At 41.5% G+C, this 22,159-nt stretch overlaps 1 protein-coding gene across 9 annotated transcripts in view; it reads right to left on the bottom strand.

The window, feature by feature from the left end:
* LOC127654653 (syntaxin-binding protein 5-like) overlaps window positions 1–22,159 on the bottom strand; it is a 184,760-nt gene that overhangs the window by 22,374 nt on the left and 140,227 nt on the right. For 2 of the 9 annotated variants that reach the window (XM_052141891.1, XM_052141894.1), the window contains exons 19-23: window positions 21,786–21,854; window positions 20,611–20,676; window positions 10,638–10,742; window positions 4,212–4,265; window positions 960–1,142 (exon numbers count right to left, since the gene is read on the bottom strand). In XM_052141891.1, coding sequence (XP_051997851.1) covers window positions 960–1,142; window positions 4,212–4,265; window positions 10,638–10,742; window positions 20,611–20,676; window positions 21,786–21,854 — 477 coding nt within the window. The remainder of the gene's footprint in view (window positions 1–959; window positions 1,143–4,211; window positions 4,266–10,637; window positions 10,743–20,610; window positions 20,677–21,785; window positions 21,855–22,159) is intronic. The other 7 variants (XM_052141895.1, XM_052141897.1, XM_052141896.1 and 4 more) reach the window with 5 other exon arrangements.

Genomic DNA, 22,159 nt, shown 5'->3' with positions numbered 1-22,159 from the left:
TCCGCAGATCCATCAGGTATGCTGATGGCTTTAATAGGGATAATGATTTGTTTGTTGGTTTTTGGATTGCATTCAATTCGCTTGCAATCAGACCGAGACTATTTCGTCCAGGTTGTGTAGGCCCGATTGATTTGGTGCGGATCAGAGAGTGATTACCATGTACATATATGCCTAAACTCACGGAAAACATTGAGAAAATGCAACAGGTTATGAATGAAATGATCCAAACGAGCCAGGTGTGAAAACGCCCCAATAGTGCTTCAGTATTCTAGATTAACTTCATATCTTGAATAGCTTCACTGTTTGAATCACTTCATTTGTCTCAGCATTGCTTGAGACACACAACAGTTGATCCTGCTTTGAATTCGTTTGGAAATGTTCTTTTTTGTGGAGCATAAACAGACAAAATAACAGGCCATATTGCATCTAAAAATGTAATTCACTCAAGATGAATTTCTTGTTCATACAGCTACAATATCAACACAACTGTGTTACATCAAAGCCAACGGCATACAGATGCTGATTAAAATTTCTTTGGATGTAAAATATGTTCTGAAAACTATGATTAAGATTTGTAAACACACATCATTATGCACCATGTTTGGATGGAGACAGGTAATGTTGTAACACAGTCAGATTTGGCATTGTTTGGCTCTCAAATCAGTGGAAACGCAGCCGGTTCTGAGAGACGTTCACACATCACCTTGTCCAGCACTGGCTCTATTTCCTTGCAAAAGGAGTATGTTTCCTGCTTGGCATGATAAGGCTTTTGAATTCACCAATCTCTTCAACAGAGCAGAAAACAAAAACAATGAACAGAAAGAAAAGGCATAAAACACAGCAATAAAACCCCCACCCTCGTCCTTGTATCCCTTGGTGAGTGTTAAACATGCAGGTAGGGATGGGGGTACTGGGATAAGGGAATAAAGGGATAAAGGAGCAGGAGAACAAGCACACACCTTCAGTGAGTGAGGATACAGGCAAAGAGACCTCCATGCATGCGGCGGACTGGGCCTTGCGGAAGGGCGGTCGGCCGGGCCCCCTGCGGGCAAGGCGTGGCCCTTCAAGGCCCCCAGGGACTCTGCCCCTCCCAGACGGACAGGGCTGGGATGTGGGGCTAGTGCAATGTCCATTCACATGATCTGTAACAACGGGCATAGCATTAGCAAGAAACCAAACTGAGATAATGAGAGAGAGAGAGAGAGAGAGAGAGAGAGAGAGAGAGAGAGAGAGAGAGAGATAGAGAGAGAGGGAGGGGTAAACTGGGCATTGGGGTGAAAATAATACAGCCGCAAAGGTAACAAAAAAAGGAGAGATACATTTGAAAAGAAAAGAATTGAGAAGAAAACACCAAATAGCAGGTAATAACAGTAGTTGTTAAAAAGAATCAGGCATTCAGAGACGCTTCCTCATCTCAGACTCTTAAAGGTGGAGCGCTCATTTCACAGAACAAAAGAAATCTGAGGGAGGTCTCGTTGAATTTAAGAAACAAACTGGGATATACAAACTCTCTGCATCTAACACAACTTAGTGTCCCTGACCTATGGAAATATCCCCAAAATAATAGTAATAATAATAAATAAACAGAGCCTCTCTGATGGAGATACCCCAGGATTCTGATCATTTTAAGATTCAAGCTGTATTTTCTGTCTCCCTCTCTCCATCTTGTCTCTATCAATCGGTTTCATGCCAACGCAGCCACCCAAATCTACGACTGTCAAATCAGTGGTTTTGATATTGCACTGAAGATTTGGCAACCAAACCTTTGACACTGACTGTTGAGAACACCATCTGTAGTGATTTGAGTAAATTCCCACACAAAATTAGAGAGACTGGGGTGAGATGAGCCAATTTTTACATATGCTGTTTTCTATAAGGAAAAATGAGTAAGTTGACCAATTTAATTTTGCAGCATGAAGCACATACATGTTTCCATTGATCATGCTATAATTATTATGGTGAATGGGAATAATTATTTCAGAACCAAGGCCGATGAAAAGTAGATTATTACTGTTACAGCAGTGCAGCAAAAATTCTGCAATAACTGTAACCTGATTTTTGAAGACAGTAAAAGTATTCCAGTATAAGAAAGGGATGAAAGTGACAACTGGTGCATCACACTTAAACACGCACTTCTCACTCATTATGTAATTTATTCAGCATAAAATGTTTGCTTTGACATTCTGTTACTTGCTATTTATAAAGGTCAGAGTACACAGGCTCATATTACTACGTGACTAGGTGAGGGACACAGGATGAGACAGCCCAAACATGGAGCCCAGTCCGCAAACAGCTTTATTCCTGTTTCCCCTGGCCTGCAACAGGGTTTAGGGTTAATGTTTCTAAATGTGCCCAGGACCAATAAAATATCAGCATTGAGGGTTTATGATAGCAAAACTAGTTGCAGCCCTTTTGCATTCAAGGGAAGACAGTTTTACACCACCCTACCTGTAGACACACACACACACACACACACACACACACACACACACACACACACACACACACACACACACACGCTCACACACACAGGCACACACACTCGCACACACTCGCACACACACACTCACACACACACACACACACACACACACGTGTACACGCACACCTCTGCACACACACACACACACACGTGTACACGCACACCTCCGCACACACACACACACACACACACACTCACACACACACGCACACACTCACACACACACACACACACACACACACGTGTACACACACACGCAGTCACACACACTCATGCACACACTCACACACACACACACACGCACACACACCTCCGTGTACACACACACACACGCACTCACACTCACACACGCACTCACACACACATGCACACACTCACACACACACACACACTCACACACACACACACAGGCACACACTCGCACACACACACTCACACCTCCGCACACACACGCACACACTCACACACACACACACACACACACACTCATGCACACACTCACAGGCACACACTCGCACACACACACACACACACACACACACACACACACACACACACACACACACGTGTACACACACACACACACGCACTCACTCACAAAGACATTCACACACACACACACACACATACACACACTATTTCTCTCTCTCAATCTCTCACACACACACACTCAAACATTACACTCACACCTCTGCTGAATATCATATGATTGACGTCCCCATAACCAGCACAAACCAGTCTGGATATGTCTACGCTTTTTTAATATCAAGGACAACACTTGAATTTCTTACTTGCCTTTCTAAGTGTTGATCTTGAGAAGTCCAGAACTTAAACCCTCCAGACAGTATTTTCATATTATTAAATGACCCAAGACTCCACTGTACTTTCTTATGTATGATCTACAAATCTAAACCTTAGAGGATTAAAAGCAAGCGTAATCGTGCATGGCCTAGAAAGTGTAATTCAGCATAGCTTAACCTGTTGAAAGAATATGGCGTTATTACACAATATGACACATTTGGCACAATAATTTGGAGAGGAAAGTGTTCAGCTCTCAGCGAGAGGAATGTTAGTCACAGCCTAGCATGAACAAAAATAAGCCAGACAAAAGGGAGGAAAATGAAAAGAGAACAAGGAGAGATACTCAGCAAAAGAGACAGAGAGAGACATTTCGGAGTATTTCCATAAAAGGCTGAAGAATGATCCAAGTCACGATGAGGCAAGCTCATTAACAGAGAATGGTCTCATTACATTAGTGCATGTCAGTTCAGAGGTAGAAGATGGTCCAATCACAATGGAACAGGCTTTCATAGAGTTACAGAATGATCTAATAGGGTTAGAGCATGTTCTGAGGTATAGGATGATCCAATTACGATGGAGCAAGGCCGTTTAAAGGTAAAGGATGAACCAATCGCCAAAAAGCAGGAGCGAGTTTTTTAGAGCGGTACTCTTCTCAACTTAAGAATGAGTGAATAAACCCCCTTTGTAAACACTTGCAAAATGTACATTGAAAAACAGACCACACACAGAGATGCGAAGAACGTCATGAGTTCAAATGATAAGAAATTGATAGAAACGTATAGAATTCAAAAGAAGAACAAATATAAACTTTAAGATGCAAAGACAAGGGGCTTTATCATGTCATTCTCAACAGGATGGAAACAGAGAAAGTTGATGAATCGAAGGCAAGAATAAAGAAAAAGATCTGCTCGCTTTCGGCCTACCGTACCAAGATCAGTCTTAAGATCTGTGGGTAGACTTAACTTTCTGCCTGGTCCCTTGACTGAAACAAAACATAATAGGACAGAAAGGGGCAATTAATCCATTCCAAAAACCAAAAAGACAAAAGATGCATAAAATAATTCAGCTCAAATAAAAATCATAGTTTGATGAAATAAACGAATCTTGTGTCACACGTGCAGGTGTGACGTTGCATTGGAAGGTCATGCCCGATCACACTGCCAACGCTGACTCTTCTGTTCACAGGCACGTACACAAACAAACAAAACAAACACGTGCAGTACACAAACACACACACAAAAACAACGTGTTCCTATTCCCTCCCATGTTGGGTGGGAAAGATCATTCTATATAGTAACATTTAATATACTCATTGTGTTTGTAAACATTTGTTATTTGGTTTATTTAGAGGGAACAGTTAGGATATATCCTGCTGTATTGAACACAAACCACAAGAAAGCACAAGAATCAATCCCACTCAAATAGCTGAACACACACAAAAGATTCAAATCAAAGAGTAAAGATACAAATAAAGGAAAGGTCAACATTTTGCAAGCATTATACAGCGCAAAGGTTAGAGAGTGCACTGAGCTCAATGTCTGAGGAACAGTTCGTAAACACGAGTGGCTCAAGAGTGCCGTGTTGCTGGGAAGGCTAAAGAGTTTCAGAACCAAATACAGTAATGTCTTCATTATCTGATGCATTCTATACAGCATCTGTCGCTCAGAACACATCCTCCTCCTAAGCATTATTTCAATAACAAGATTTTAAAGTGTGATTATACAATGTCATTTTCAGCATGGTGCTAATGCTGTTCCCCTCAAAGACACAATGAAACGGTCTGACAACTGCAGTGTTCTTTCCTGTGTTGATATGTTTTCTTAATTAACCCTTTAAGCTCAGATAATTATCTAAATATGAATAACTACAGTCTTCACCAACACTAAATTAGTATCATTTTAAAGCTTAGAAGCTGTACTTTAAAATACATGTAGGCATTATGACCAAAACTGCTTTGATGTTTGCAGGATATGCAAATCAGACGTGTTCATTATTTATAATTTATTAATACATTTGCACTGTGCATATTATTATAATCTGTAAAAACATCAAACAGATCAAAAAGCCATGTGTCATATGTTATTGGAAAGCTCTCAATGAGTAGGAAACAACCTATTTGTTTTACTCACAGACTAAAATAGCTAAAAACATCTCTCTGACATAGGTTACATGTAAACAGTTTTCACTAATAAGCCACATTTTTGCTTATAAATATCACATTCATTACTTACAGGAGGGGATTCCAGTTAAAACCAGCCCAAACACAATATAATTGGATGCATAGATCATTAGATAATCCACACAATGTTCACATGGCACATAATGTGCTATCGGGCGAAAAGCAAGTTAGCTTTCCAGGATCAGATGACTTAATCGGAAATGATATACAGTAGTACAGGTACGTTGTCCGACATCATGGAATGCTAAACCAATTGAATTAGGACACAGATCAAAGGTGGAAGTCATCCAAACAAGGGCAGAGAAGATCGTTCACTCATATTACATGTGGCCATCAGGAGATGAGTACATGACACAGGCTTAATGATGCTCAAATGACACTTTGGAGAGAGAGTGTACCTTTAGTCATTGTCCTATTTCCATGTGTAATTAGTTCTTATGTACAATTATTATGTTTTATTTGTTTGGAGAGACTTTTGGATACATGGAGACTTTTTTGGACACTAAGAATGTATATTTGTATTGCTATAACTTTTGATTGCTTTGTCGTATCAACACACAATTTTACTCCATTTTATATGACATGACTGGGAACAAAACAAAAGCAGTTTTTCGGAGCTACATTATTTACAACCTGAGATATATATAATGTCAAATCAGATAAATAAAAAAAAAAATTCTTTAAAATGATACCAAACAATTGACCTCTTTGTTTTGTGTGTGTGTGTGTGTGTGTGTGTGTGTGTGTGTGTGTGTGTGTCTGTGTTGTTGTTAGAGCTATAAGCCTTTAAATTTGGGCATGCCACTGAAACAGTAAATCTTTAAAAACATCTTCAAAGCTTAAAAGGTTAAACAGGAAGTGGGACAGGGCTGGACTGGTAATCTGGCATACCGGGTATTTTCCCGGTGTGCCGACGTACTTTTGGGCCGATCAGGGGCGCAATGTCCTTTGTGAGAACCCGAGTGGCCGGTGATTCCGCCGTGAAATGTGCAGAATGGGCCGAGATAAGCATTATGCAGAACGGACCACAAATATGTGGTATATTTCACGATATGCAGAAAAGGACAGCAAATTGGATTGTTTTTGGATTCATCTCAAAAGCCTTCTGGCACCCTGCACTGCAATTTGCATTAATAACTGACTCCTTTCAGCTCAAGCCATCTCCCGCTAAGTCATAGAGATGGATATGCTTCTGGAGTTCGCTAAAGATGCAGACGCCAAACTTTGATTAATTCAGAGGAATTTCATTCTCACACACATATATTAGCAGTTTTGAGTCACAATGTCTTCTTTGTCCATATGAAATAGCTAATTATTATAATTGTACTCTTTGCATTTCAGCCTACTTCTTGTGAGTGGTTCATCAAAAATACATTCCTTTAATTCTGCCTGCTAAAACAACGTGTCACTGATTAGCAGCACCAATTTAGTGACCTTCGTATTTTTCTTTTTATTTATTAATATTTTACATTGAGCCAACACTTAAGGCCATTCACATACAGCACATCAACAAAAAGTCAACAATGCATTATTAGCATAAACTTAATGCTCATGCCATTTTCTCTGCCATGCTTTCATAGGCAAAGCTTTAGAGACAAAGTCTAGTGCATTCACGTAGTGCTAGCATTGTAAATCAATACACATTAGTTAAGTAACGACAGTACGCAAAAGATATAACACGTTCAGAAAATACAGTATGTACGATTGTTTTTGTAAACGGCTAATTCTGGTAATTCCATGATCCAAACAAAATAAGGTATTTGCTTCGTCTTCCATGACAAGTTTTGATTTCTATGACAAGTTTAACATTTGTAAACATTTCAGCAAGACAACCAATTGAAACAATTAGCAACAATTAGCAATTATCTTTCAGGGGGAAAAGACCCTGCGGAGACCACATCCTGCCCGAAGGGGAGATTAACATGTGGCAAATACGTCACGTGGGCTCACATCGGATACATGGAAGAGGCGCGGTGGTACGTCCTGCCTCAAATGTGCCCATAAACACACTAGCTTGTGGGACAGCAAGTACACATTTTATCATTCATACACACAGCAGAGATTAACCCTTGACAGCCTGTTGGAATCTAAGTTCAAGCACACAGTACCTTAGTGTCCTATACACACAAAGCAAATGAGGCCACGTGACATGTTCACAATTATTAGTTTTCATTTGAAAACTTTGTTTTCAGTTTCCTGATATTGTATTCCAAAGTATATGGTACTGGAGAGCGTATTCGAAAATCAAAATTTTCCATGGAGGAAAATAATTTTTCAGGGTGAATGACAGGTGTAGCAAAATCAATGCATTTCCAAAAGAAAACACATTAGTTTGGACATGGCTGGGATGTGACCTAAGTGACTTATCTTGGAATTCTACACTGTTCAAAATGTTAATATGAAATATTCCAAATATCCTCAGACAAGATACATTTTCATTGAGTCTAGCTAACCTTGGCACTTACCTTATTTTGACCGATACGAAGTGCAAATTCAAGAGAGTATAGTCTCGGTTACTGTCATAACCGCCGTTCCCTGATGGAGGGAATGAGATGTTGTGTCGATGTAGTGACACCAGGGGTCGCTCTTGGGAGCCCCAAACACCTCAGATCTTTGAGAAAAGGCTACTGAGAATTGGCGAGTGGAATTTGCATTGCACTCCCCATACGGGTATAAAAGGAACTGGCTCGCAACCACTCATTCAGGTTTTGTGCTGAGGAGCCGAGACAGGGTCCCAGATATTTCAGCGGATAGTAAAGCATTGTGGAAAGGGGGACACAAAGTCTCGTTTCCTCCATCAGGAAACGGAGATTACGACAGTGTGAGTGGTGGTGGTGTAGTGAACCTGTGGAGACCACATCCTGCCAGAAGGGGAGATTAACATGTGGCAAATACGTCACGTGGGCTCACAGTGGATACATGGGAGAGGCGCGGAGGTAGGTCCTGCCTTGAAGGGGAGGAGCTCTACAAACAAAGCGGCTGTGGCAGAGAGGGCTCCGACCAAGGGAGACGTGGGTCTACCGATAGGGTGACTTTACCTTGGAAGATACATGACAGGAGGTTGCCAGGGTAACCGGCACCTGTGGCACACCTACCCCAGTAAAGGGCATGCTAGCACACGTATTGGGTCCATCTACAAATTCAGCCCAATTCGGTGACTTGTTCCTCATCCTCCCTGACATTGCACAGAGTCTTTTCAAGTAGGCTCACTGGGGGGAACGCATTTCTGCGCAGCCGCCAGGACCAGCTGTGTGCCAGCATGTCTGTCCTGAGGGGAGCTCCCATCAGGGAGTACCAGAGCAGGCAGTGGGAGAATTTCTGGGAAGCAAACAAGTCTACCTGTGCTTTGCCGAATCGACTTCAAATTAGCTGGACCACCTGGGGGTGGAGTCTCCACTATCCCCTGAGTGTCACCTGCCACGACAGCGTGTCCGCTGTGGTGTTGAGGCTGCCCAGGATGTGAGTGGCCCGCAGCGACCTTAGCCCCTGTTGACTCTAGATGAAGAGATGGCGGACGAGTTGCGACATGCGACTGAATGTAAACTGCCTTGGCAGCGTCCCTCATCTCAACCAGATTCAGCCATAGGTGTTGTTCCTGGACCACAAGAGTGGAAATCGTCTGCCCAAGTGTCCGCGTCATGACCTTCTTTGCCCGGAGGGCGAGGTCTATTGCCGAGATTAGTTCCTGCAACACATTGGGATCAGAATTACCTGCAGTTCTTTAAGTACCTTGGTCTGGTGGACTTGCAGGAGGGCCATGGCATGCAGGGTGGAGGCGGCCTGTCCAGTGGAGCTGTAGACTTTGGCTGCCAGAGACGACATAGTCCTACAGGCCCTGAAGGGGCGTGTCGGGTAACTCCACCAGGTGGCGGAGCTTTGCTGGTACAAGTGCACCACAACTGCCTTATCCACCTGAGGAATCACGCCATAACCCTCGGGTGCCCCGCCACCAAGGATAGTGAGAGCGGACAAACTGAGGGATCGGGTTTGGATAGTAAAAGGTATCCCCCACGACCTCATCAGCTTGTCGTAATGGTGCCATGGTCATGTTCTCGCAATGAGAACATGAACCATCCACGAATGCTTCCTCAACGTGATTAGGGCCCAGACACGCGAGGCAGCGTTCGTAGCCGTCAGAGCTGGAGAGATAACGGCCACGCCCAGAAACTAGCGGAAGGGCATCTTTAAAAACTTGCATCTTTAAAAAGACGTTCACGTCGATGTGTTTGCTCAATTAGGGAAGATATGCTCTTTTGAAGGAATACATACTGTCTTAGGCTGTCGAAGGGGCATAATCTGGAGTGACCGCTACAGAAGGAGAGAAACCACTGAAATGTAGCGTATACAGCAATTCACTTCTTAGAGGTGAACGGACCGGCAGAGGAATTCAGCTCTCTGAACACAACCGCTTGGCTCTGAAGAAAAAATCTGTATGAGTGGTTGCAAGCCAGCTACTTTTATACCCGTATGTCCAGGGGAGTGGCATACAAATTTCACTCACCAATTCTCATCTGCGTTTTCTCAAAGATCTGAGGTGTTTTTAAGACTTTATTTAACAAACCAAATAGCTTTCAACTGTGTTTGATATAATGGCAAGTGATTTTCTAGTACCAAATCACCAATTTATTATGATTACTCAAGGATAAGGTGTTGGAGTGATGGCTGCTGGAAATTGGGTCTGTCTAGTTTTGATCAAAAATGACTTTTTCAAATAGTGATGGTGCTGTTTTTTAACATCAGTAATGTCCTGACTATACTTTGTGATCAGTTGAATGCCACTTTGGTGAATTAAAGTACCAATTTCCTTCAGAAACAGCTATATCTGTACATTATTGCAAACTTTTGGCTGCCAGTGTATGTCTTTTTATATATATTATGGCCATTTAATACAATCTACAATCAACGCTCTGTCTGGACCACAGTCCCAAAATCACCCCTTTCATAGAAGCACAATACATACTGTAGCCTACTATTTATCATGCCCTAATCACACACATGCCAGAAATACTCACACAAAAGCACACTTACACATACTCGCTTACACACTCACAGACGCCTAACACCTCAGTGGCACAGAGCGTGGCATGGGGCACTATGAAAGCAAAGCTACTTCTGCTGCATGCAACCCCCAAACAAACACCCACCCTTTTTTTAAGGGGCTGGACACATTCTTACCATTGTCCAGCAGGTAAAAGACAGGACTGTAGTGGCAGGACCGGAGGTTGGACACAGGTTCCCCTGTGCCTCGAGGGTCATTATGGAGGGAAGGGGTGTAGGGTGCTGGAAATCAAAGATCACAACATCACTGTCACATATGGAGGTCTTCAGCTAGGTTGAATTACACACAGCCAAACAACTTGTTATAGGTAATTTTGTGATTTATAAATGAGATTGTGGATTGATGCTAAAGGAAAAGAAAGTCACACACACAATCAATACAAACAATATTCAAATAACCTGCTAACTTGTCACAACTCTACTCTAAAGCTTGCGTGCCACCACCAAAGCCAAATCTGATTTTAAAAATAGCATAGTATAAAAAGACTAGACTTTTTTCTTTGTCAAACAATGGACATACTAATTCTACAGAGCACTTCAAAAACAATCTCAAACCCTGTTTCCAGAAACAGCTAATGGGCCCTTTGGAAATATCTTATTTCTGCATAGTGATGCTTTGTTCGTTAAAGATCAGTCTTTATGAACGAATCTTTTAAGTGAACGAATCATTCTCGTTCACCTCCATGCACTGTCTCATATTTGTTGTTCACTGATGTCTCTCCCTTTCGAATCCGAACTGCTTTGGTGTGTTTTCTTTTGCCTGTAAAGACTGACTATAGCACGAGCCAATAGCATTCAAGGGCAGACTGTGAAGGACTATTGTCGGTCGTTTGAGTCTGAAAGAGATGAGACGTCTCGTTCATGAACGAACTGAATGTACTGGTCAAATCTGTATTTGTGAATGAGGATCTGCTGACTGACTGGATGAGAGGAGCGGGCAAGTCGTTTGTTCAGTTCAGCATGTGAGTCAAGTGAGCAAGGAGAGAAAGGGTGTAATGCACTTACACAAGTTTATAGGTTTGCACAAAACATAATCCCAAATTTCTGAATGTGTAAAAATGAAATAAAGACCAAACAGTTAAAATATTATGAACTACGATTGGAAATGTTGTGCTTTGGTGCACAGTGTAAGATATGCAGGCTTTTCTTGTTTCTGTATGTTTCTTTTTATTTTATGTTTTCTGTGTCTTGGTCAAATTTAAGCTCAGCATTTGAGAAAATGTGTCTTCATACATTTATAGACATGCAAATTCCATTTGTGTACATAGCAGAAAGAGATACAATTTGCAGAAATGGTAAATGAACAAATCAATGAATGATTCTAAATAAATCGTTTTGGCGAATGTATTTAAAAGGCTCGAGTCACTGAGGTGAAGCAAAATCCCCACCACTATTTCTGATTGAATAGATCACTAAACCAACCAAAAGATGCATCAGCACTCATTGGATTGTCTTCATCACTTGTAGAACGGAGAAGATCCCCAGAATTTAGCCTCATCACACATCATGAATTCCTAAAACTCACAAATCACTGCGGGTGTCGTCCTGATGGAATGAATCGTGATCGCTCTGTGAATTCGGGTTCGGGGTAAAGATGAGAAAACAGGAATGTAAGAGGATGACAAGCGTATCGCAGCCCTCCTGGTTACTGTTTTTACATGAATGACCTTCCACAGTCCTCTCTTGAACCATCTGCCATTCCTGTTCAAAAGCTTTTTATTTCTGCCCCCTGAATTGTGATAATTGTCCTTTAGATGCAGATAATGCTCAGTCCTGTCTGGAGGCTTTCATCCTTCAGTCTGCACCATTAGCTTATAATGGCACAATGACTCCCAAGTCATTCAGTTTTTGAATAGAAGGAAAGCAAAATATAAAAGGCATAAATGAGACTTTAATCAACATGATCTCATGAGAAGTTGAAAATGTTCTTACTGAAAGTGTGATTCTAGCCAACGTAGATGTGCTTACGTTTGCAAAGACACCGAAATGTAAAATATTGATGCACTGACCACATCTAAATGTACCATTTTACATATTAACAACTTCAGAGACGTTCAAATGTTTACATACAGAATGCTGATTAAATCTATGAATACTGAATTCATCAGTTACGTTTATTGCATTTATAATCAATGTAATTAATTAAATGTTACGTGTCAACAAATGTATGTAAATGCAGTTAATACATTTACCTAATTATAACGGTGTCAATCTGTTCTGTGCGATTTCTGCTGTCCTATTCAACTTGTTTTAAGAATGATATCACTTTAACAAATCCTAAACATTAAAGTGTTAAAGGAAACAAAAGTCCTGTAACCATTTAATCATTCATTAAGATTTGTATTCAGTTTGCAATGTGACATAAAAGGAGTGTTCAGAATATGCCGAGGCTCAAAAAATTAATCAATAAATCAATAAACCACAAAAGCAGCATTAAAAAAGTGCCACCTAAAGAAGCGTTACGACACGTGTTTTTTACTGCAGTGATGTCACAGGCTCATTTGCTCTCACTTGTCTCGTGACCGATCGCGACATGCCATATCCTGTGATGTGTTTGTTGGATTGATGACATGCCCCCCTTCACGGCCTCACGCCTTCACTCTCTACCTCACGCCAAGCTATCGCATGCCGTCAGGGAGCACATCAAGTAGGGAGGGGCCTGAGGCTGAATACCTTATTCGGAAAGGCACGGATAATGACTTCAAAAGAAATAACTGATTCATCTGAATAATATACAAATATTTGTATGACTGATTATCCAAAAAGCCCAAGGATAAAGCAACACTTTAAATAAACGAATCCAAAATTACAACGAATGTAAGAATCTGTGCAGTCAATATTTCTAAAGTTTAAACCGTATGAATGAAAATGCACACGTTGTGATTTCAGATCAGATGGGCACGTCTCGACTCATTCACGGTCTCCGTTAATTGTGCATGTCTGGAGCTTGTCCAGTGTAACATTATCAAGTGTAACACGTGATTCCCGTGTATTTATTTATAGCCTAAACCTGAGTGTGATGTTAAATTCCTGACCTGAAGTGATGATTTCACATCAGAGCTCGTCTATGTGTCTCTTAAAGTTGACAACATTTATATCACATCAGCGTTTAAGGTTATTAACTGGTTAAGACTTTATTAAAATGCTCCATATAGCATCTAAGGAATATTCCTCCTTATGTAAAATGAAGAAACTAAAATAAACTGTGCTTCTTTAAACTGTGCTAAATTTGAGAATGTTAAGTGTTCTTGAACTCTGGAAAGGTGCTATATAAATGTAACATTATTATTATTATTATTATTAATAATAGGCTATTATTATGAAAATGCATATACAAGGCATATTTTATTAATATAAACTATAAATGTAAGAGTAACACTTAAAAATGGGCATTTCATGAGGAGCCCAGCCACCTGGAAGTGGACGACAGCCGCCTACCGTGAGGGGAGAAGGGGCTCCTAACCGACCACCTGGGGCGGTCGGGGCCGCTGACAGGGGCGGAGGAGTCGCCTACCAGCCGCTGAAATGCGGCAGGGTTTGAGACCGCCGACCGTGAGCAGGGAGGGGCTCACTACCGACCGCCTGGAGTGGGAGAACCGCTGCCAGGGGCCAGGGCCGCATTCTCTGGGAACAGAGAATGCGGCGGGGCGTTCCAGGGGCTGGAGGACTGCCTCTGATCCGCCCGGAGAGGCGTGGCTGTAGTCCGTTAGAGGGTGGAGGAGTGGCCGAGGAACAAGCTGCGGTGTATCGGAGAACTGGCGAGTACGAGTTTTTTTTTCATCTCTCTCTCCTCTCTCTCTCTCTCTCTATCTCACTGCCACTCCGCGTCGGCCTTTTCCCTCTCGTTTAAATTTTACAGTGTTTTTTTGGGGGGGAATACACTGTTACTGGAAGTACCCCCCCCCCAGTGTAATTATTTCTGTTTCCCTCCCCTTGTCCCCTCCCTCGTCCAGGTAGATGGGGATGACCTGCCGGCAGACGGGGCTTAGGGCACGCCCTCCCCCAGGGAAAGAGGGGGGTGTACGTCATGCTGGGGGCTCCCCAGCCTGAGAGAACGAGGGAGGAATGTGGCAGGGCAGAGGGTCTTGATCGTACACACCCGGTCCCGTATTAGGCTATTCAAGCCTCCGTGAGGGATAAAGGTCGACGGCAGAGGATTGTGCGGGAGAGAAAGAGATCGTTAACAGACATGTCCGTCATGTGTGTGTGTTTGTCTTTTGTTTGAGTTGTTAATTAAAATATTATTTACATTGTCAAGCCAGTTCTCGCCGCCTCCTTTCCATTGACTATGTTACATGTATATAAATTAGTTTATTGTAACAAAATGTGTTGTCATTGTACATTAATCTGCCTGTTAGGGTTTTAAAGTGGTAATGTTTAGGGGTAGCGTTAAGGGATCTAAAATATCTATAAAATAGTAACCATGTACAAATATATTTAGTATAAATAGATAATAATATGAATCCGTTTATCCAAACGTACAAAAGTGTATGTTTACATGTCACATACAAATAACTACATATAATAATGAGATCAGGCTGCTTTCACGTGTGTGCTTATTTAGACTGAAATCATATTTGATGAAAAAGGGAAGTTTTATAGGTATTTTGCAAAGCTTTGTGCTTTAGAATTGCTTTCTACAGGTTAGACAGATACAATAAAACCATCAAAAACCAAATTACCAGTCTCTGACCCTTCACATTCACTTTCTATTTTTCCTGGTATTTTCATTTTCAATCTTTTTCTAAAAATATCTCTGCTGGTGACAATCGATTGCTGACATTTCGGCCTATTAACACCCTGACAGTTAGCCACAATCAGCGCCGGGTCTCTGCAACCCACCTCAACCCTGCTGACAGAAGCAACAATTGCACAAACAACAAACAACAACAACAACTAGTCACAGAGATAGCACTTGTAATATTGCTTCAAATTGGAGTGCGGCCCAATTACTGGACCTGATGGAAAGCAGAGGGGGAAGAAAATTAGACAGAAGGTACTCGTGTTCTTGAAGTCTGAGTGGGAACATTTATAAAATGAAAGTAGGATGAGGCAGATATGGATTAAAGGGAAATATATATGATTCAATAAAAAAACTGAAGATAACACATAAAAGCATTTATTTGATGCAGGCAATTTCCACCATCTCCAGGTTCAAAAAGCCTTCCTGTAAATACAACACACCAAATAGTGATACGCAAATAGCAGCCTTTCGCCTGTACCCCCTAACTAGCGTAAGGCACCAATTTGACAGAAGAAATGAGGCTTTGAGTCGTGCCTGATGATCAGGTTAGTGCATTTACTTGCACAAATATCTGTGATTGCTCGCATCCACTGAAACACACATTTTATATTCTCTGTATTGACTTTACCCTCCTCATCTTTGTTTTCTATTCTCTCTACAAATCCTTCAGACTCCTTCCTTCTTAAGCTTCAGTGGCTGATGCTTATAAACTCAGTCCAAACTTTTGCAGAAATCCCCAGCCAAGGGTAGCAGGCCGTTTTCTGACTTTAGTCATAATAGCTGCTCCCACAAAAACAGATCAGAATTATCCAGCAGCCTGAATTCAACGTGCCAAATCCCACAGAAGGCACACTGTGGCAAGGCGGAGGGCGGGGCCGGGCCGTATCAGGCTAATCACGCCTCCGTGAGGGATAAAGGCTATCTTGTCATTTGCCTCAAATTAAATCTCTTTCAAGCTTTCTGTATATTCTTACTTACCATATGACAATGTGTTATGCCAACCGTGACAACAATGCTTCTTACTTGTAACCCATCACGACATGCCAAATAATAGAAGAATGTCTAGAAGCGTGATAGGTAGGGCTGGCGAAATGGCCAAAATTGTTATCATGATAATCTTTATCATATTGTTCGATATCGATATTTATCACAATAAACATTTACACATCGCACTTTCTTTTTTATTTCAAAGTTGACAGAAGAAAAAATAAATTCTAAACAGTCAAAATAGTCTCTACAAAACTGCCCAGGGGGTCCAGAGATGGCCAAAGCAGCGGGGTCTGCGGGATCTTTTACCAATTTTACAGTTTTTTACTGTTTATCAATTGAAAATGAATGTTTAAAGATCATCTGTTTGTTCATAGTGACAGCAGTCCAGTGTTTGTTGGGATATTTTTACATTAAAATGAAATATTTTTTACATTTCTTTAGATTCAGATACTCAAGTATGGGGCATAGAAGCCCGTGTGACTGTGGACTGATGCTGAATGTGGGTTCAGGGGTGTCCCGAGAGAACATTTACAAAACATTTGTATATTTTCGTTAAAGTGAGAGACTCGTCGACCAACTAGTAATTTTAGTCTTTCCTTTTCCATTCCAGACATCTCATTAGTTCACAAAATTAGAACTGAAATCGATTAGTTTATTATTAAAGGCTTGTAACATGCTGATTAATAAAGATACATTTATAAGGGAAAAACGTTTTGGTCTAAAAGCTGCTTTGAAACCACGTTAACTCATGCGGCGCTTCATGTCTACACACATGCAGGGAAAAGAGGCGACGCGTGCGGAGCGGGACAGGGCAGAAATGATGCATGTTTGGTGCTAGAGAACAATATTCAAGATTACAGCGCAGAGAGATCAGAGCTGTTGTCCACATCACTGTTGTTCTGTCGCGCTCTTCACTAGAGACGATGAGAGGACGCAACCGTTGTCATGAAGTCTTGCGGTGTCTGACGTAGCCTAATTGTTAGCAAGGCAGCTAGCATTAGCAAGTTCATCCAGTCTGACACTACGTTACCACTGGCGTGCTGTGAGCGAAGCTGAGAGCATTTTCAATTAATTCCCATGAAAGCCGAACGTCATGCTCGCAAGGTGGATCGTAGGATTGGCAGCGGTGCGAAGCAACTCTCTCCTAGCGATGTGAGCGCCTTTGAGCGGATTTCGCCGCCCCAGTGGAAACACAGCCTGAGAAAGCCGAACTGCTTGTGTTTTAGTGACACGCAGTAAATATCGAAATTCCTCAAAAGCTTATCGTGGATTTTCTTTATCGTGATATATATCGATATCGTTTTATCGCCCAGCCCTAGTGATAGGAAAGCTACAGCAAAGGGCAAGATTTTCAGTGAATAACAACTTATATTTCTGTGTCTGTCTAATACTCACACTAAGTTATTGTATGGCTTCAGAAGACTTGGTATATATCTGTCACGTTAGCAGGAGGAGGCAGACGAGGAGTGTGGATCTAAGTGCGGGTTTTATTGATCAAGGTGAAAACAAGACAGTCAGCAACAAAGGAAACGTCCACGATGGGAAAAATGAAACAAAAACATGAAAACATCAAAGGGGTACGTGAACAGGGTAAACTAGGCAAGACATCCACTTCCAAACTTCCACAAACAACGATCGACAGAGACTGAACAAACAAACGGGCTTAAGTACAAAAACACAATAATGACTAAACGAGACACAGGTGAGAACAATGATTGAGTGCAGGCAGTGATGAGGGCCGGGAATTGTGGGAATTGTAGTTCGTGACAACTGACTAGAGAAACATGGGGCAGACAACAAGGGATCGTGACAATATCACAAAAGTTGCATGGACTACTTTTATGGTGTTTTACGTATCTTGGAGCTTGATTGCATTGTCACGGTTTGTTTCTTTGAGCAGTTTGAAGATACTGTATCATACATGCTTTTGTGTTTCATGGAGGAAAGAAAGCCATTCACGTTTGGAATGGATAAAAGCTATTTATTTTTGTGTAGGATTTTCACTTTATATGCTCAAACCTGCTCAGGCTTGATATATAGCCAAATGTCAGACGTTAACCTGATGTCTCCTCTCTATCTTTCAAACCACAAACGTCAGCCTCTGCTCGCTTTCCCAATCGACTTCTGACTTTCGGGCTGACTGCTACGCTGGGAAAACAAGCAGAGGCTTCACCTGCACCGAGACAGACAGCAAACTTTGTATTCTTGAGACACTGCACAAAATGTGCTTGTGATATTTCAAACAACAGTAAATGTATGAAAAGATACAATGGAATAATTCATCCCCATAAGAGGCAAAGCCTTATTGAAACACGTCTTCTAAATGAAGAGCCTTATTTAGATCCTCAAGGACAGGCAATGTTGCTGCTCTTATATTAATGCTGCTGTGGCGATGCAAATATTTAGTAAAACTCTGTAAACATTATCATATCCTCATAAAAATTCAGCACAGGTTGTGATGGTTTCAAGGAAGAAAAGAGAAACAAAGGATGAAAGATATGGAGGTAAGAGAGTGGAGGGAAGAGCCTCCAGGGACTGAAGATCTGTGCTGTGGAGAAACAGACAGAGGACAGAAGAGAAAAGGAACGAAAATGCAGAATGAAGGTTCTGTTATTGTTGTAGGAGGCTTTTATTCTTAAATCTGCACTGTTTCTTGCACCACTAGTGGCACCAAAGGTTTTCGAAGTTTGACATATTTCACAAAACAAAAAGTAGTCAAACTCAAACCATTAGTTAAGGGGCCAAACTAAAACCACTTGTCAAGGCAGATGTTGACATGTCTCTGCACATTAAACTGGGATAGGAGAACGTTTTTCAGTAACTGTTTTCATCGGGGGAGTAGGGTTTGCCTCTTCTCAGTAAATATAGATGTGTGGTTTCAGTAGTGGGAGTGGTCATGAGTGGTTGTGGCTTTCTGTGGTGTAGGCATGGCCAGTAGTGGGTGTGGCAATCTGAGGTAGGCATGGTCTTGAGTGGTTGTGGCTTCCTGTGGTGTAGGCATGGCCATTAGTGGGTGTGGTTATCTAAGGTAGGCTTGGTCGTGAGTGGGTGGGTGTGGCTTCCTGTGGTGTAGGCTTGGCCAGTAGTGGGTGTGGTTATCTGAGGTAGGCTTGGTCGTGAGTGGGTGGGTGTGGCTTCCTGTGGTGTAGGCTTAGCCAGTAGTGGGTGTGGTTATCTGAGGTAGGCTTGGTCTTGAGTGGGTGTGGCTTCCTGTGATGTAGGCATGGGCAGTAGTGGGTGTGGCTATCTGAGGTAGGCTTGGTCGTGAGTGGGTGGGTGTGGCTTCCTGTGATGTAGGCTTGGCCAGTAGTGGGTGTGGTTATCTGAGGTAGGCATGGGCAGTAGTGGGTGTGGCTATCTGAGGTAGGCATGGCCAGTAGTGGGTGTGGCTATCTGAGGTAGGCTTGGTCTTGAGTGTTTGTGGCTTCCTGTGGTGTAAGCATGGCCAGTAGTGGGTGTGGTTATCTGAGGTAGTCTTGGTCGTGAGTGGGTGTGGCTTCCTGTGGTGTTTTTCCTGATTGTCAATGATAACTTGCTTTACTTGTGTATATAATATAACTTTTTAGTCTGATGCGGTTAAAAACTTTGTTTTACTCAGTTTTCCATTAATGGAATCATGGGAAAGAGGAAGTTATGAGGAAGTTTTACATTCTTAAAAGTAAGTAATTTAACACTAAATCTTTGTTATCATTGTTTTATAGATGATTTAAATTTAATTATAAGTAAAAGCATGAGAGAGTATTTTTCTGTTCATCGCTGTTGCCTGTAAGATTGCTTATATTTACTGATATTGCAATGTTCGGATATTTATACCTGCACAACTGTGACTGTGTGTATAAATCTAATGATTTTTCGATCTATGGCAGTGTGTGGGTCATATGTTCTCATTTCTATATATTTGACTGTTTTAAGCACCTGTATGCAACTATACAGGTGTCTGAATCAAGATTATTTGTTCTCAAATTATTTGAAAAGATGGAGTTTTGTTGTTGTTGTTGTTGTTATATGTGTGCTTGATTAAATTATCTAATGCTTCATTGTCAGTGTGTTGCTTGGAATTATTTAATAAAAACAAATACATGAGTTAGTGTGAAGTGTTTTCCTTTACCCTTTCACTCAATGTCATGACTTTTCAAATAATAATATATAACGCTCTGTGTATAAAGAAAGTCTGTCCCAAATGCTCACTTTTATCACACATGCCCCCTCAAGGACTTACTGATTAGTGCCTCATCAGTCTGCACTCACTTTCATCACCAAAGTCTGGACTCCAAAGATGGCCAAAAGAGCTTAGGATTCCATTTGGGACAGGGCCTTTATTGAAAGGCAGGTATGGTCATGAGTGGGTGTGGTTACCTGAGGTGGGTGATTTGCTCCTCTCTAGGTCCAAAGACACCTGATTATCAGAAAGCTCCGTCAGGCCTGCCACGGAGGAACATGGAAAGACAGTTAGAGGAAGCAGATCAAAATAATCACTCTCTTCAATTACCACCAAACACATTTGCATGCATCAAACCACCAAAACAAATAACGTGGTCTGGAGCACCATCATGATCCTGGAGCAATAAAGGAAGATGCATTCATGTTTAAATTGTATACATTTTTATCCATGTTCAGTTTATTTTACTCCTGATGGCTGCACTGCTGTAAACTATTCAAATGCTTAAGTAACTTCAGCATTCACTCCAGTAACATACATTAACTCCAGAATCAAGATGTGCACAGACACCACCAACAATTCCATGCATGTGAGTGTGTATGCAGGAGAGAGGAAAAAACAAATAATAAAACAAAACAAAAAAAAAACATTAATTTTGATGTTACTCAAGGCATGGTGGTAAAAATATAAGAAGGCCAGCACTACAGCAATTTCAATCACTTCAGGAGTGTGTGTGTGTGTGTGTGTGTGCGCGTGTGTGTGCGTACGTGTGCGCGCGCACGCGTGTGTGCGTGTGTGTGTGTGTGCGCGCGTGTGCGTGTGTGTGTGTGTGCATTAGTGTGTGAGTGCATGTGTGCGTGCGTGTGTGTGCGTGTGTGTGCAATAAATTGAAGTGGAAAAAGTCAGCTTCCAATGATTTTATTAAGCTGATCATTATATTAATAATTGACCATTTTGTAACAACGACAACAAAGAATTTATTAGTATGAAAAAAAGTTTGTGTGTTGTTTTCAACAGGACCTAAATTTTTATTTAAATGGAAACCAGCATTTTTTTGTTTTGTTTTGTTTTTATTTCTCTTTTATACAGTGTGGGATCTGATAATGTCTGAACCTTTGTCACAAACCAATAAAAACACTTTGCAAGGAGACAACCAAAGATTAAGATGTATATAATATACAAATTCAGGATGTGTATTTTCTAACAAATTGAAGTACTATAAGTACTCACACTTAGGGAAATGTGGAATGTTAACTCTACCTTTATGAACTTCGGCAAAACTATACATATGAATTTTCGATAAATGACATCCCATTGTCTCTGCTTTGCCTCCTTGCTGTTGTGTTTCCCTTTCACTGCAGACTTCACTTACTCTGGTAGGAAGTACGCGTCCGTTTCTTTGAATCTGAATAAAAGTTAGACAGGCCGCGCATGCAAAAGTCTGCAACAGCGCCCCCATGCCCCAGCACCGCCACCCACAAGAGGAGAGAAGGAGAGAAAAACACAACAGGCTCAGAGTGACTAAAGGTGTGTGACTGCAATCCGAGCAGGACCCGGTGTAGTGAGGAGGACATTTAACATTTAACCTTCAAGTTTATTTCTTCTACCAAAAACAATGAAATCAATGTTAAACACTGAATTGTTTTAAACGATTTGATTCTGACTTCTGTCAAAACACTTACGGGACTGAAACGAAATGAAACAACAAAGCAAAACATCGATCTAAAGCATTGTATATGTGCGGGG

This window comes from Xyrauchen texanus, chromosome 14, assembly GCF_025860055.1.
Source record: "Xyrauchen texanus isolate HMW12.3.18 chromosome 14, RBS_HiC_50CHRs, whole genome shotgun sequence".
Classification (NCBI taxonomy): Eukaryota; Metazoa; Chordata; class Actinopteri; order Cypriniformes; family Catostomidae; genus Xyrauchen; species Xyrauchen texanus.
This window is presented reverse-complemented; position numbering and strand designations above follow the sequence as displayed.